At 38.5% G+C, this 17,072-nt stretch overlaps 1 protein-coding gene across 2 annotated transcripts in view; it reads right to left on the bottom strand.

Annotated features, from left to right (window-relative positions):
- Positions 1-16,801, bottom strand: part of LOC136865949 (WD repeat domain phosphoinositide-interacting protein 4) — a 91,152-nt gene extending 74,351 nt beyond the window's left edge. For both annotated transcript variants that reach the window (XR_011017902.1, XM_067142513.2), the window contains exons 1-3: positions 16,618-16,801; positions 16,164-16,238; positions 1,297-1,489 (exon numbers count right to left, since the gene is read on the bottom strand). Coding sequence is in view for 1 of the 2 variants with exons in the window: in XM_067142513.2 (XP_066998614.1) it covers positions 1,297-1,489; positions 16,164-16,238; positions 16,618-16,684 (335 nt within the window). In the remaining variant the exon portion in view is untranslated. The remainder of the gene's footprint in view (positions 1-1,296; positions 1,490-16,163; positions 16,239-16,617) is intronic.
- Between the last annotated feature and the right edge of the window lie 271 nt (positions 16,802-17,072).

The following is a 17,072-nucleotide window of genomic DNA, read 5'->3' as shown; positions in this document are numbered from 1 at the left end:
TCCCCCAAAAACATACGTTTTTAATTTTAGGTGCATTGTGCTGCCACCTACTGCAAGGTACTTCATATCAGCAACCTCAGTAGTCATTAGACATCGTGAGAGAGCAGACTGGGGCGATCCACGGAACTCATGGACTTCGAACGTGGTCAGGGGATTAGGTGTCACTTGTGTCAGAAGTCTGTACGCAAAATTTCCACACTCCTAAACATCCCTAGGTCCACTGTTTCTGATGTGATAGTGAAGAGGAAACATGAAACGACACGTACAGCACGAAAGCGTACAGGCCGACCTCGTCTGTTGACTGACAGAGACCGCCGACAGTTGAAGAGGGTCGTCAAGTTTAATAGGCAGCCATCTATTCAGACCATCACACAGGATTTCCAAACTGCATCAGGATCCACTCCAAGTACTATGAGAGTTCGGCGGGAGGTGAGAAAACTTGGATTTCATGGTCGAGCAGCTGCCCATAAGCCACACATCATGCAGGTCAATGCCAAACGACACCTCGTTTGGTGTAAGGAACGTAAACATTGGACGATTGAACAGTGGAAAAACGTTGTGTGGATTGACAAATCAGGTACACAATGTGGCGATCCGATGGCAAGGTGTGGGTATGGCGAATGCCCGGTGAACGTCATCTGCCAGCATGTGTAGTGCCAACAGTAAAATTTTGAGACGGTGGTGTTATGGTGTGGTCGTGCTTTTCATGGAGGGAGCTTGCACCCCTTGTTGTTTTGTATGACACTATCACAGCACAGGCCTACACTGATGTTTTAAGCACCTTCTTGCTTCCCACTGTTGACAAGCGCTTCGGGGGTGGCGATTGCATCTTTCAACACGATCGAGCACGTTTAAAATGCACGGCCTGTGGCGGAGTGGTTACACATCAATAACATCCCTGTAATGGACTGGCCTGCACAGAGTCCCGACCTGAATCTTATAGAACACCTTTGGGATGTTTTGGAATGCCAACTTCGTGCCAGCCCTCACCGACCAACATCGCTACCTCTCTTCAGTGCAGCACTCCGTGAAGAATGGGCTGCCATTCCCCAAGCAATATTCCAGCACCTGATTGAACGTATGCCTGCAAGAGTGGAAGCTGTCATCAAGGCTAAGGGTGGGCCAATAGAATATTGAATTCCAGCATTACCGATGGAGGGCGCCACAAACTTGTACGTTTTGTTCAGCCAGGTGTCCGGATACTTTTGATCACATAGTGTATGTTCTGAGTAACCCTGTTTCATTCATTTCAAAAGTCTTTTCATGTAAATGGAACGGTGATTTTACCATACTTACTTATCTCGTCTAAGTCTAATCGCTTTTACAGGAGCCGTGAAGGTAAATTCAAGCACAAACTTTTTTGTCGCATCGTCATATACCAAAACCGTATTTTCTGCAAACTTAGGCCTGGACCCGCCAGCAACCACAGCAAGCAGGTTAGTCCGATGGAGCATTTCACAATAGGCAATGCTGCCCATCAGCTCCAAATCTGAAAGTAAAGTAAGAACATCATGTACGTACAATTTAATTAACACAAGGAAAGATCCTGAGGTATTGACTTTAGTGGAGTTAATGGTTGTACATGTACAGCACAGTGCCGGCCCAAGGGGTCTGTTGCCCTGTGTAATAATATATCTTTCCCCCCACCAACACCCTTGAAAATATTTAAACATCTTAAAATCCACAATGTAGTAGAGCTATTAGCATGTCAATAATTAATTTTAAATGGTAGTATTAATGGCCATTCATACGTAAATAAAAAGTATTCATAAGAAAGATAATTGCAAGAAGGATGAAAGAAAATAGCAGTTGTGTTACTTACATGTAGTAGGTTGCTATTCTCATCGTAGGTAGAATGAAGAACTTGGTAAACCGCATGCGCTTAAGTAAATGGTATATTATTACAATTTAAAATATACTATACACAATTTAAACTGTAAGTCAGATAGGCCTACATTTAATACATGAATTTTCTTGCCTTCATGTTTGCAAAATTAGAAATAAGATCATTGTAGTCTCATTTACGACCGATTTCATATTCAAGTCCTCACAATTGAGATTCGGCCATAGAAGGTCGTAAAAAAGTTTTACAGTACCGGTAGTAAGTTTTAGATTATTGCAACTGTCATTGGCAAAGATAGCAATATTCTCAAGGCTACAGCCATATTAGGAGCAAAGCTGCTTGTAACAACGTACCAACATTTCATCTGGCGTTGTATTTTCTGGTACCTAGTAAGTGTGAAACCATTCTCAGTTCATCACAAAATTAAATGGCACCAATGTCTGTACTTTCTCCATGTGTTTAAATATTTTTGAGGTTTTTTTAGCATTTGTTTAGAAGTTAATTCATCATCTCAGACTAACTTAGGGCTATTATATACAGACAGAAAACTGAGAACTACAATAGTCTAGTTGCTCAAATCTTTCTTGAACAGAATTCGCCGCAACAACAATACCAAACCAGACCCCATGGCGCAACAGCCCCAAAGGGCTATGACCTACCAAGTGACCACTGCTCAGCCCGAAGGCCAGCAAATTACAAGGCGTCATATAGATGAATCCTTGTAAATTGCTAATTAATTTATTATTTACCACCTATTCAATACATTAAAATTTTTATACAATTAGGAAATGATCATTGTTACTTTAAGAATGTGAGACATGTTTCGCCTTTCTTAGAAGGCAACATCAGTCACTGTACCTCCTCAAGATTAAATCAGGCACCTGATTTGAAATTAAAGTATAATTACTAAGATCTAATATCAACATTTTTACAATAGGAGCAGTCTAAGGAAAGAATACATATTCGGTATTAATATGTATAACAACAATATCAGCCATTGGCTGTTGATTTCTAGTTGTGTAAGGAACATATACAGTGCTTAGTAGCAGTGGTCTGATATGAAAATTTAAATATTACATTATTTGGAATGTTAGGAAAAATATAACAGCAATTTGAGAGAATGTTAAATGAGACTTTACTCAGAAGTAAAGTCATAATATTGGAAAAACTATCTGGTTAAAGTCTAAGGTTTGAGAATTATGGCTTGCAATTAGTAAGTGGTGACTTAACTTGGCGTACAAGGAAAAAGAATACAATATTGGGTATTAATGTGTATAACAATACTACAATGTTACTAGTTGTGACAAAGGTACATATACAGTGTTTAGTAGCAGTGGTCTGATTTGAAAATTTAAATGTTACATTATTCGGAATGCTAGGAAATATAATTACTAAGTTTAATATTAACATATTTACAATAGGAACAGTCTAAGGAAAAAGAATACAATATTCAGTATTAATGAGTAACAACAATATCAGCTGCTGGCTGTTGATTGCTACTTGTGACAAAGGTACATATACAGTGTTTGGAGGCAGTGGTCTGATTTGAAAACTTAAATATTAACTTACATTACTTGGAATGTTAGGAAAAATATTCCAGTAACTTGAGAGAATGTTAAATGAGACCTTATTCAGAAGTAAGGTCATAAAAATGAGAGAAAGATAAATGAGACCTTATTCAGAAGTAAAGTAGTGATAATTGAAGTCTTAGATTCGAGAATTTTGGTTTGCAATAGGTAATTGGTGATTTGACTTTGGTGTAAAACTTGACTGGAGTGTCTTAAATTGTTTGCAAGCTTAGAGTAGGCACACCTGAAAGAAAGGTCGAATAAACACTTTTGGTGCATTGTGAATGACAACAATAACAGCCGTTAGTTGTTGATAATGGTTGTGTCAAGGGAACTTGGAATGGGGTTTAGTAGCAGTTGCCTAAATTTGAGTTTTTAATATATTACATTTTTGGGGTGTTAGAAAAAGCAGTCAGGTGATATGAGAATGGTTGATTTAGACCTTGTTCGGAGGTATTGTCATAAAATTAAAAAGAAAATACAGGTTGAAAATCTTAGGCTTGTGATGTTAGCCTAGTAAAAGTAAATGATGATTTAAGACTGGCGAAGTCCATAGCGACGGGATTGGATGTTAAAGTAGATTAACAACTTGGTTGGAGTATCCTGGCTCAAAGTACGTCTTTGTTAATCTTATCAATGAAGTGAAGTAGTAAGTAGACCAGCATGATGGTGTTGGTGCGTGCTGGAATGTTGATCAGAGGGGACTCTAATTTGTGGTGGATGCCGAGCGTGTAAATAGTCCCTTAGGCCGCTGAGATGTTACTTATTCGTGTTGAGCGCTGTTGGTCTAATGAAGGAAGCTCGGCTTCTACTTCGCGCCATAAATGAATTAGCACCCTAGAAGTATAGTATCTTCAATACGAAACCATAATGATATTTATTAGATGAATCCTCTTGGCTATTATTCTTCACATTCTAGACTGGGCAGTCATCTCACCGTCAGATAGCTCCTCAATTGTATAATGTAGGCTGAGTAGACCTCAAACCAACCCTCAGATTCAGATAAAAATCGCTGACCTGGCCAGGAACTGAACCCGTGACCTCCTGGTAAGCGGAGGGCAAGCTACCCCTACACCATGAGGCCGGCCGCAACAACACATAAGAAATACTCTCATCTTAAATTTAGTATGCGGATCCAAAATAATCTCGCCTCTTGCCTCATAACTGAGATGTTTTTTCTGCCTATGCAATCTCGCATTTACAAATGTTGGTTTGAAACTAGGGCCATCTTCAAGTTTTTTGGCTAATGTTCTAGCATCGACAAGAAAATTTTGAAATTATCCATCATTTATGAGATTCCTAAGAGTTTGAAGAACATTTCCTAAGGTAGATATGACAGCAGAAAGGTCCATTTTACTTCCTTGCAGTAGTTTACTGACAACATTAAATTCATTTAAAATATAGTGTCACATATTAAGCAAAATAAGAATTTAAAATCTGAGTTTAAGGACAACAGATTCACTTTCATGTCTTGTCATTTTGTCCAATGACTCAACATCAGCAATCTCTGTCAAAGCATCATAATATTCATCAATGTAATACCTTAAAGGGTGAATGACTTTGACTCTCGATTTTCAGTGGGTGGTACTTAATGGCTTTGTAGTTCAATCAATCAATCAATCAATCAATCAATCAATCAATCAATCAATCAATCAATCAATCAATCAATCAATCAATCAATCAATCAATCAATCAATCAATCACTACTAATCTGCATTTAGGGCAGTCGTCCTGGTGGTAGATTCCCTATCTCTTGTTTTCCTAGCCTTTTCTTAAATGATTGCAAAGAAATTGGAAATTTATTGAACATCTCCCTTGGTAAGTTATTCCAATCCCTAATTCCCCTTCCTATAAACGAATATTTGCCCCAATTTGTCCTTGAATTCCAACTTTATCTTCATATTGTGATCTTTCCTACTTTTAAAGACACCATCCAAACTTATTCGTCTACTGATGTCCTCCCACGCCATCTCTCCACTGACAGCTCGGAACATAACATATCATTGTATCGACTAGGTGGAAAATAAATAAATACTTCATTGTGAACATACCACTTAGTCAAGCAGCTCGTCTCCTTTCTCCCGAGTCTTCCCAGCCCAAACTTTGCAACATTTTTGTAACGCTACTCTTTTGTTGGAAATCGCCCAGAACAAATCGAGCTGCTTTTCTTTGGATTTTTTCCAGTTCCTGAATCAAGTAATCCTGGTAAGGGTCCCATACACTGGAACCATACTCTAGTTGGGGTCTCACCACAGACAAATATGCTCTCTCCTTTACATCCTTAGTGCTGTGATACATTTCATAAGGATTCCCTAAAGCAATCTTGATGCCAAGAAAACTCAATACAATTTCTAATGTTTCAAAAAATAGAATCCCATCACTAGATGACATAGTGGCATCACTTGAGAGAATGAGAAGAGCAAGGGACAAAAGAAGTTCTTGGATTTGAATCTCTGCTGAACTCTTGAATGTTTTTCTTTCATATTTGATCCATTGGCATAACCATGACTGTGCATATTCAAGATAGGAATGTTCAGATCCAATATTATTTTTAAGTATACATTCAGTAAAAATTGAGATTAGAGTGGTCTCGACAGGAATGAAACTGAGAAAATGCTCATGGATACTGACATCAACCAGCTGCATATTTAAAAAATCTTACAATTACTATCAATTGCTCAGCATGACTAGTCAGCAGTACAATCTGCATCTATGCTGTAATACACCGACAGAAAATGAAATCCCAACACTAACAAGGAGTTGTATTAGACAAACAAAATTCAGGAGGAGTGTTTCCACATTGGAAAAATGACTCCTGTTCAAATTCGCATGCTAGTTGACAAAGAGTCCGATCCCCTGGCTGAATGGTCAGCATTGAGTTCAACGGTTCAGAAGGTCCCGGGTTCGATACCCGGCCGATTTTAATTGTGTATGATTAATTCTTCTGTCTTGGGGACTGGGTGTTCGTGTTTATTGCAACACTCTCCTCTTCATATTCACACAATACACCACACTACCAACCGCCACAGAAACAGTGATTACATCCCTCCATATAGGACAGGCGTCAGGAAGGGCATTCGGTCATAAAACTGGGCCAAATCCACCTGTGCGACGCAGTTTGCATCCGCGACCCCACAGGCAAGGGAAAAGTGGTACTAGAAGAAGTTGACAAAGAGTGGCGATAGTAGCACCACTGTGACCTTGGGAAAGCAACATACGTACATACATACATCATTATAGACTGTTATGCCTTTCATTGTTCACTCTGCAAGCCTCTGTTAATTTACTAAACGTCGTCACATTCCTCTATTTGCAACTAGTGATGTGACCTCATTTAATTCTATACTTCTTAAATCGTAAGAAACCGAGTCTAAACATTGTCGTCTTGGTCTCCCCTCTACTTCTCTTAACCTCCATAACACAGTCCATTATTCTCCTAGGTAACCTATCTTCCTCCATTTGCCTCACAAGACACCACCACCAAAGTCGGTTTATGCATACAGCTTCATCCATCGAGTTCATTCCTAACTTATCCTTTATCTCCACATTCCAAGTACCCTCCTACCATTGTTCCCACCTGTATGTACCAGCAATCATTCTCTCTACTCTTATATCATTTACTTCTAACTTATGAACAAGATATCCTGAGTCCACCCAGCTTTTGCTCCCGTAAAGCAAAGTTGGTCTGAAAATAGACCGATGTAGATAGTTTCATCTGGGAGCTGACTTCCTTCTTACAGAACACTGTTGATCGTAACTGTGAACTCACTGCGTTAGCTTTGCTGCACCTTGATTCAATCTCACTTACTATATTACCATCCTGGGAGAACACACATCCTAAATTCTTGAAACTATCTACCTGTTCCAACTTCGTATCACCAATCTGACATTCAATTCTCTTGGATTTCTTACCTACTGACATCAATTTAGTCTTCAAAAGGCTAATTTTCATACCTTATTAATTGCACCTATTTTCAAGTTCCAAAATATTAGACTGCAGGCTTTCGGCACAATCTGTCATTAGGACCAAGTCGTGGCAGACAGGCCAGACTGCTTACTACATTTCCACCTAACTGAATCCCTCCTTGCCACTTTACACCTTTCATCAGACGATCCATGTAAACTACGAACAATAAAGGTGATAGATTACAACCTTGTCTAACCCCTTTAAGTACCCTGAACCAGGAACACATTCTACCATCAATTTCCACTGCAGTCCAATTGTCAACATAATGCCTTTGATTGATTTTAATAATCTACTCTCAATCCCATAGTCCCGCAGTATAGTGAACATCTTTTCCCCTGGTACCCTGGCATATGCTTTCTCTAGATCTACGAAACAAACACAACTGTCTATTTCTTTCATAGCATTTTTCAATTATCTGGCACATACTGAAAATGTGATACTGACAGCCCCTTTGTGGTCTGAAACCATACTGGTTTTTATCCAACTTCCTCTCAATCAATTATGGCACCCTCCCTTCCAAGATGCCAGTGCATACTTTGCCTGGTATATTAATCAATGAGATACCTCAATAACTGTTGCAATCCTTCTTGTTCCCTTACTTATAGATAGGTGCAATTACTGCTTTTGTCCAATCTGAAGGTACATTACCAACACTCCATGCTAATCTTACTACTCTATGAAGCCATTTCATCCCTGCCTTCCCGCTATACTTCTACACTTCAGGTCTAATTTCATCTATTCCTGCAGCTTTATGACAATGGAGTTTATTTACCATCCTTTCCACTTCCTCAAGCATAATTTCACCATCATCATTTTCCACTTCCCCATGAGCTCCGTTGTTCACGACACCACCATGAAGATTTCCTTTTACCTTGAGAAGATTTTCAAAATATTCCCTACACCTGTCCAGTATGAAATGTTGAAATATCGTATGGCTTTTAGTGCCGGGATATCTCAGAACGGGTTCGGCTCGCCAGGTGCAGGTCTTTCTATTTGACTCCTGTAGGCGACCTGGGCGTCGTGATGAGGATGAAATGATGATGAAAACAGCACATACACCCAGCCCCCGTGCCATTTGAATTAACCAATTAAGATTAAAATACCCGACCCGGCCGGGAATCAAACCTGGGACCCTCTGAACCAAAGGCCAGTACGCTGACCGTTCAGCCAATGAGTCGGACTGTCCAGTGATTCCCTGGGATCTATTATGAGTTCACCCGAATTACCCAAAACACTGTTCATCTCCTTTTTCCCTCCCATACTAAGATTCTTTATTACTGGCCAGAAAGGTTTCCCTGTTGCTTGACGTAGCCTTTCCAGGTTATTCCCAAAATCTTCGCACGACTTCTTTCTGGATTCAAAAACTATTTGTCTGGATTCAACAACTATTTGTTTCGCTCTGTTTCTTTCATCTATGTACAATTCCCTGTCTGTATCAGCCCTTGTTTGGAGCCATTTCTGATAAGCCTTCTTTTTACGTTTACAAGCTGCTCACACTTAATCGTTCCACCAAGACGTTCACTTTTTCCTATCATTGCACACAGTTGTTCCTAGGCATTCCCTTGCTGTTTCCACTACAGGACCCCTGTATGCCACCCATTCTCTTTCTATATCCTGAGCCTGCTTAATGTCCACTATTCAAAACTTCTCACTAATCATATCCATGTACTTCTGTCTAATTTCCTCGTCCTGGAGATTTTCTACCCTTAATCATTTGCAGACCAATTTCACATTCTCTATCCCAGGCCTACAGATACTTAGTTCACTACAGATCAGATACTGGTCTGTATCATAGAAATATCCCAGGAAAACTTGTACATTCCTAACAGATTTCCCGAATTTAAATTCGGGTGAGATATAGCCTATTATGTATCTGATACCCCTACCCTCCCATGTGTAGCAGTGAATAGCTTTATGCTTGAAGAATGTATTTGTAACTGCTAAACGCATACTAGCACAGAAGTCCAGCAAACGCTTCCCATTCCCATTAGCTTCCATATCTTCTCCACATTTACCAATCACCCTTTCGTATCCTCAGTTCTATTTCCAACTCTCGCATTGAAATCGCCCATTAGCACTATCCTATCCTTGCTGTTCACCCTGACTACGATGTCACTCAATGCTTCATAAAACTTGTCAACTTCATTCTCCTCTGCACCCTCACATGGTTAATACACTGAGACAATTCTCATCCTAATTCCTCCAACTGCCAAATCTACCCACATCATTAGCTCATTTTTGTGCCTAAGAGAAACTATGTTGCATGCAATAGTGTTCCTGATGAACAGTCCTACTCCATACTCTAGCCTTTCCTTTTTAACACCTATCAAGTACACTTTATAATTTCCTATCTTTTCCTTGTTTTCTCCCCTTACGCAAAATCATTTACTCGTAACACATCCATACGCATCCTCTTTCCTAACTCGGACAGTTCTACTTTCTTTCTCCCATAAGCCCCCATTAATACTGATAACGCCCCACCGAATTCCATTTCGTTCGACAAGTTGTTTCCAAGGAGTCCTTCGCCTGTCAAATGGGAGTGGGGCGCCTTTACTCCCATAGGTCCGACGATTGCTTAAAATGTTCTGAGCTTGGTAAATTCGTGAAGCAGGATGCTACCTTACTTACACATACTCCAAGTAAGGATCTCTCCTCTAAAGGGTTAGGGACCGCCGGTGGATTGTATAGTCCTAGCCACCTGAGCACAAGGAGGGCCATGACTCAGAATATGTCCGAGATGCCCACTCCCATTCCGTAGCAACTTTTATTCCGACACTCAGGACCACTTACTAAGCTACTCAGCCATTGCCCATGGTTCACGAACTAGGACGTGATTACAGTAACCCATTTAATTATGCGCTATACACTTTGTGAATGTTAGTTATTATCCGGTGTTGACGTTGTGAAGTAGGTGTGAGTCAAATTTGTGCGCTTTAAGGAGAGTAAGAAGGCAGTATCAGCAGCTTGCTGAATTTGTCATTTTTTGGGATGGAGTTCCATGCCTGTTACACTTGGTCAAACAAATCAGCAAAGGTTAATGCTGGCTACGGTTGCTGTATTTGTAACTCATTTTTTGCAGATGATTTTATTCTGTATAGAGAAACAGACTGTCAGCAACTGCAAAATGACTTCAGCACTGTTATGATATGGACAGCAAGCAACGGTATGATAAACAGGGTGAGAAGTCAGGTTGTGAGTTTAAGTAATAGGAAAAGTCACCCCAGTTTTGATTATGTTAATGGCACGAAAGTTACTCATTGGGATCATTGTAAGTACCTAGGTGTTAATATAAGGAAAGATCTTCAATGGGGTAATCACATAAATTGTAAATAAAAGATACAGATCTCTGCACATGGTTATTAAGGTATTTAGGGGTTGTAGTAAGGATGTAAAGGAGAGGGCATATAAGTCTCCGGTAAGACCGCAACCAGAATATGGTTCCAGTGTATGGGACCCTCACCAGGATTACTCGAGTCAAGAACTGGAAGAAAAGCAGCTTGATTACTTCTGGGTGATTTCCGACAAAAGGGTAGAGTTACGAAAATGTTGCAAAGTTTGGATTGGGAAGACTTGGGAGAAAGGAGACGAGCTGCTCAACTACGTGGTATGTTGCAATTTACAAATTTCATAATAAGCCCAGAGGAACAGGTCAGAACTAGGCTCGGATAGTAACCGGCCATAGGAAGGAACATTAATTGAGGACCTTGTCACCTGAATTAGCTTCAGTATACTCCAGCTCACGAATTAAGAACTGACAAGGTTCCATTTTTTGTCCCACCTCCGAAGCCACAGCTGAACTTCTATCAGCACACTGAAGCTATGTCAAACCTCAATCGATAGCTGCAGTTGCTTAAGTGTGGCCAGTATTCAGTATTCAGGAGATAGTGGGTTCAAACTCCACTGTCAGCAGCCCTGAAGATGGTTTTCCATGGTTTCCTATTTTCACACCAGGCAAATGCTGGGGCTGTGCCTTATTAATGTCACGGTTGCTTCCTTCCCACTCATAGCCCTTTACTGTCCTATCGTCGACTTGAATGAGCTCATGTCCTATCAGGAATGTTTAAAAAGAAACATTATGTGTCGATGCGACATAAAACAACTTGTAAAAAAAACCTCAATCAATGATAATGCTATGAGGTCAATTTTAACATGTAAAAGATTTTTTCTAAGAAAGCGGTGGACAGTATTATAAAAAACAGAGTGTCTAGATTTTAATCGTTTTTTATAAGCATTCCTGATAGGACATGGGCTCATTCAAGTTTAAGTCATTGGACAGTAACATTTCTGTTGGCAATGATGCTTTCACAGCCCGTACTTATAGACATGATATAGGCTTTTGGGTTTATGCTGTGTCAAAAAAATAAGGTGAAATTCTTTAAGATTCGCGGAGAACGAAAAGAAACGTAAAGAATTTCACCTTATTTTCTTGACACAGCATAAGCCCAAAAGCCTATATCATGTCTGCAGTAACATTTCTGTATTTTAATTCGATAAAATAATATTTGAGACGCTACGGCTTAAGAAGTCTTAACTAGAAGACGAAACATGTACCAAATTATGAGTAAATAATTTAAGATTAAAATATATTTTCACTTGTAAAGTGTACTGAATAGGTGGATCATTAAACCAAATATTTGTTCTTAAATAAAAAAGTGGTATGTTCCAAGCTGTCAGCGGAGAGATGGCGTGGAATGACATTAGTAGACGAATAAATACGAGTGGCGTTTTTTGAAAGGAGGAAAGATCACAAAATTAAGATAAAGTTGGAATTCAAGAGGACAAACTGGGACAAATATTCATTAATAGGAAGGGGAGTTAGGGATGGAATCATTTACTAAGGGAAATGATCAATAAATTTCCAATTTCTTTGCAATTATTTAAGAAAAGACTAGGTAAACAACGGATAGGGCATCTGTCACCTGAGCGACTGCCCTAAATACAGTTCAGTGGTGAAATTGTTTAACAGACCTTCTTTCATAATGCCATGGTCATTTCATTATTATTAATATTATTACTTGTTACATGCTGAGGAAGACTAGAAAAATGTCTGCCAAGGACTTCAATAAGAGTTATAAAGGACTGCATACAGGAGTTTTATCTCCAGAAGAAAACTGTGCGTACCGTGTATAATCTTATGCCAGTTTTGCATGAAAAAATTGGTTGGAGATACAGTGTAGTGTCTTGAAGAGACCGCTGGAAAGCACGGAACTCGTCTGGAAGAGAAACTAAACAAGGAGAAAGATTCTTTATTGAGCATGCTGATATAACCGACTGGAGACTGAAACATCACATTTAAATGATGAACTAACAAGACAAAAGGAAAAGAGACCATCTACCTGAACAAAACACAGATGGACAGTAATTTAAGTTTCTAGAAATGCTGGCAAAAGAAAGGTGATGTGAGAGGAATAATTACAGGTTCTGTGTCCAAGATACTGATCCTCATGTATATTGGATCATCCAGATTTTTACTCCTTGAAGTTTGTGAAGTGGATGACAGAGTACATAATACCTAACTTACCACCTTCTTCAGTGTTAGTTATGGACAACACACCATACCATTGCAAACAACAAGACAAGGCACAATCTAGGTATGATGTGAAAGGTGAGATACCTTGGGTTTATAGAAGGGGAGTAGCTTGTGATGTATTTATGCACAAAACAGTGTTGATAGAACTAGATGAAAGCCATAGGCCAAAGCATAAAATGTTCAGAAAGATGAGCTGTTACTCCAGCATGGCCATGAAGTAATTCGCTTACATCCTTACACGTGCAAGTTGAATCCTATAGAACTGGTCTCGGCTGAAGAGAACATGTTTGTGAGACCAACATAGCAGGCAAGTTCTCTCTAAAGGCCTCACAATCCCAAACAATAGAGACAATATATTCTGTAATTAAGGTGTCCTGCTTAATCTTATGTAGGCTATAGGCAATAATTTTCATATTGAAATTATCATCTATCAGCTTTTCTAAGTCCTGTTCATTTAGTCTCTCTTTAGATATCCTATCACATACATCGTTCAGCGAGTTTATCAATATGACTTTACGTTACAACAATTAGGATATCCCTTTAAGACTTAACTTTCACTGCTCAGCATTAATTTGGATGTCAACCTTGGATAAAAATACAAGACTTGCCAACACCTATATATAGAAGCCTTCTACAATCAACTAGTGTCAATCAGAGATAGAAATCTTACGTGCCTAGGCACATTTTGTACTTTTATACATTCGGAAATAACAGTCTAGATGTTCAATGGACTATTTTAAGTTGAAATGAGGTTGCCACTTTATTTTAATTAGACATCAAGATTTTAAGCCAACACACAATATTATGAACTATATACACAATTTTGAATAAGTGCATTCTAATTACGGTATCTCAAATTAATGTATTGATCAGGAGGATTTAAACTTTTATTTTTGTTAACAATCACAACCACCAAGTGGGTAGTGTAAGTAGGTAGCATAAATTTGTTTATGTATAGCTTGTATCACATTCATATTCTGTATTTAACATTAATATGTTAGAGCAACAAATAGGTTGATATTTTACTTTTTATTTCTTCATTTCACAAAGTGATAAGGAATATAGCAATACCTGTGCACTATTCAGAATATAGCAATGCTGTAAATGGGTTATAAATGTAGAAGGCAGCATCTTTCAGAACGTGCATCACAAGTTAAAATCCTTTAACTAAGTACAAGGGAGAAAATGATCAAAAATCACTCAAATTACCCAGTTTCTCGAGGTAAGTACAAAACACAAGTGTGTTATGGACTGCAAAAGAAGTCTTTGTAGTATAAAAAGTTAAAGACTTTTGTACAATCAAGAAAATATATGTAGAGTGTGAAGTTGTAGTCACAACGTCTCTATTATTTGAGTCACTGTATGCAGATGATCACTCATTGTCTGTGCTAATGTCAACCAACCTCTTTGTTAGCAGCCGAGTCTTGAAAGGTCTTGAAAGAACTAGTGGCAATTTTAATAATTTCACCTTTTGCTGTCAGAAAAACATGATCGGCATCATGCAAACACTAAAACTATTCCTTCTGGGATAGGATGCTAGTATTCCCCATTAAGAAGTGTTTATGAATAAAGAACAAAAGCTGGAGGCATAGCTGTTCCAGGATTAGATTCTATACTTCACAGTATTAATGCATGTAACTGGGTACGAGGTAGTCGTACATAGTAATAAAATTACGCTGCAGATGGGCGGAACCTTCTCCTGGAGGTTGGTGTGAAAAAAACAATGTAATATAATTTTAATAAATAATATTAAGGCAGCGATGGTAAAAAAAAAAAAAAAGGCGTATGGCTTTTAGTACCGGGAATGTCCAAGGACAAGTTCGGCTCGCCAGATGCAGGTCTTTTGATTTGACAGGCGACCTGCGCGTCATGATGAGGATGAAATTATGATGAAGATGACATATACACCCAACCCCCATACCAGCGAAATTAACCAATTATGGTTAAAATTCCTGACTCTGCCAGGAATCAAACTCGGGACCCCTGTGACCAAAGGCCAGCACGCTAACCACTTAGCCATGGAACCGGACAAGGGCAGCGATAGCAGTATAAGAATGAACAAAAAAAATTTGCTGATCATATTGCGTTTAAAGAAGACAGCAGAGGTCAAAGAACAGTTTAAATCGGTAAAAGGAGAGAGAGTGAATAATGTGAAATGAAAATCAGTGAGGGGGCAAAAAATGTGTTACAAAATATTCTTGTAGAAGTTGTTGCCAAGTTCTCAGCCCAAAGGCTGGTTGGATCCTAACCCTCCACCTTTAGTTTTCGTAGGTAGTCTAGTCACAAATGAAATATACTAGGGAAATTAGGAGCAAGGTATAGTCCGTGAAACTTTCAGTGATACTTGGTTCTATGGGGGTGAGGAGAAAGGAGGGAGCTATCCCAGTTCTGGTAATACTGCCAACTGAATGGAAATGAAATCTGAATTGAATCGATAGTATGATTGATCGATATGAATTTTCTAAACCTTTATTATATTAAGCCAACAAATGTGTCACACACACATTATATAACATTTCTTGATGCAAATCTTATTACTAGCATGAATTCTCAGAAATATCACCTTGGCTTTGCTGTGTAAACAACAACAATATTAGTAAGTAAAGTATACGCCAGATGTCTCACGGCAATGCATAATCGATTCATAGGTTGCGTTTCAAAGGTTGCCAATATGAATCTCGAAGATAACCGAGGTCTACCGATTCAGCACTAGGGAGCAGAAGTATCACTAAAAGTGTTGCGTACTATAGATTCCCACTGCTTTCCTTGCTGAGCCAGAAAGGGCTATTGCATATCAGTCTGCCAAAACCACTAAAATGCATGCACCAATTGACCCTATAAGCAACATTATCACACCATTCACACAAGGGACTGACTGCATAAGGCATGGCATTATTAGCATCACTCACACATCAGTCACTTCCAAACTGTCAAAGCCAAGGATAAGCCTGAGAGCCCATGATGTATTTCACTTATTTCACTCAATCCATCACTGGTATACACAGTACACAGTCATTTATCATATGATCACAAAGGAATAACCATTAATAAAGGCCTACATTATTTATACACACACACATTAAATTGTAAATTAGCAAATCAATTTTAAAGCAATTTTCTCTCTTTGAAATACGAGGACCATTGTCTCTTGTTTACATCTACAACAGATGAATCACACAGCATTTTGCAGGGTCAACCTTGTGGTAGTACTGTAAACATTTTTAAAATATTAAAGTAATTATATTTTATACTCACCATAATGTGCTTTCTCTACCAAGGGATCCACATTGTAAATGCGCAGACCACTTTCCATACAACATGTAAAACATCCTGAAATGAATTTTAAAAAAAAAACATTAATGGCTCTTTGGTTATTCCTCGACTTTTCTGTACTGAAACCAATACGAAAATAATGACTTCAGTTTGAAGGAAAAAATAATCATTTCGTCAAAACAGCACGGGTACAATTGGAATTGAACTGACAAAGGTTTATCTTTAGATATGCATTTAGATTGATCTTTTTTTTTTTCAAATAATATCCAAATTCAGTCAAGCATCGTGCAATAAACAAATAAAGCTTGGTTAATAAAAATAGAGTAAACTTTATATTCCACTATCATACGTTTGTCAATGGTACTAGTGCTGTGAGAACAAACACTAACTACGTAAATGTGGACCTTGCCAAAACTAGCATGTGTAATTCACGAACCTTGGTCTTGATTAAATCTCAAACTAATTACACCTCTCCCACTTGCCATTGCTTCAGGTGACTTCATTTATTTTCACCTTTTCTTCATCTGCTCACTGCGTTGTCACATACTGTGACCCCTTTCACCAAACAAAAGCAATAACATCATATCCAAAACAGATTACACGCTCATTCATGTAGTAGCAGAACAATGGTCGGAACAAGCACGCACTAAACAGCTGATAGCTGTCACTTCAGTACAGCAACTGAATTGATAGTATTAATATCCATCTCTGATAATAACAATCACAACGTTTACTATTTCTAAAATACATATCTAAAATTTATATTTTATCCTAAAATAAAATTAGGGTATATACGTTCCATTTTTACGATAAGAAAAAAGATTTTATTTTACTTCTCATTCGTTACCATGGCAACAAAACATGGCATCTAAACATTATAACTTAAGTTAG

This window comes from Anabrus simplex, chromosome 3 (assembly GCF_040414725.1).
Source record: "Anabrus simplex isolate iqAnaSimp1 chromosome 3, ASM4041472v1, whole genome shotgun sequence".
Lineage (NCBI taxonomy): Eukaryota > Metazoa > Arthropoda > Insecta > Orthoptera > Tettigoniidae > Anabrus > Anabrus simplex.
The sequence above is the reverse complement of the archived record's forward strand: the minus strand, read 5'-3'. Positions and strand labels throughout refer to the sequence as shown.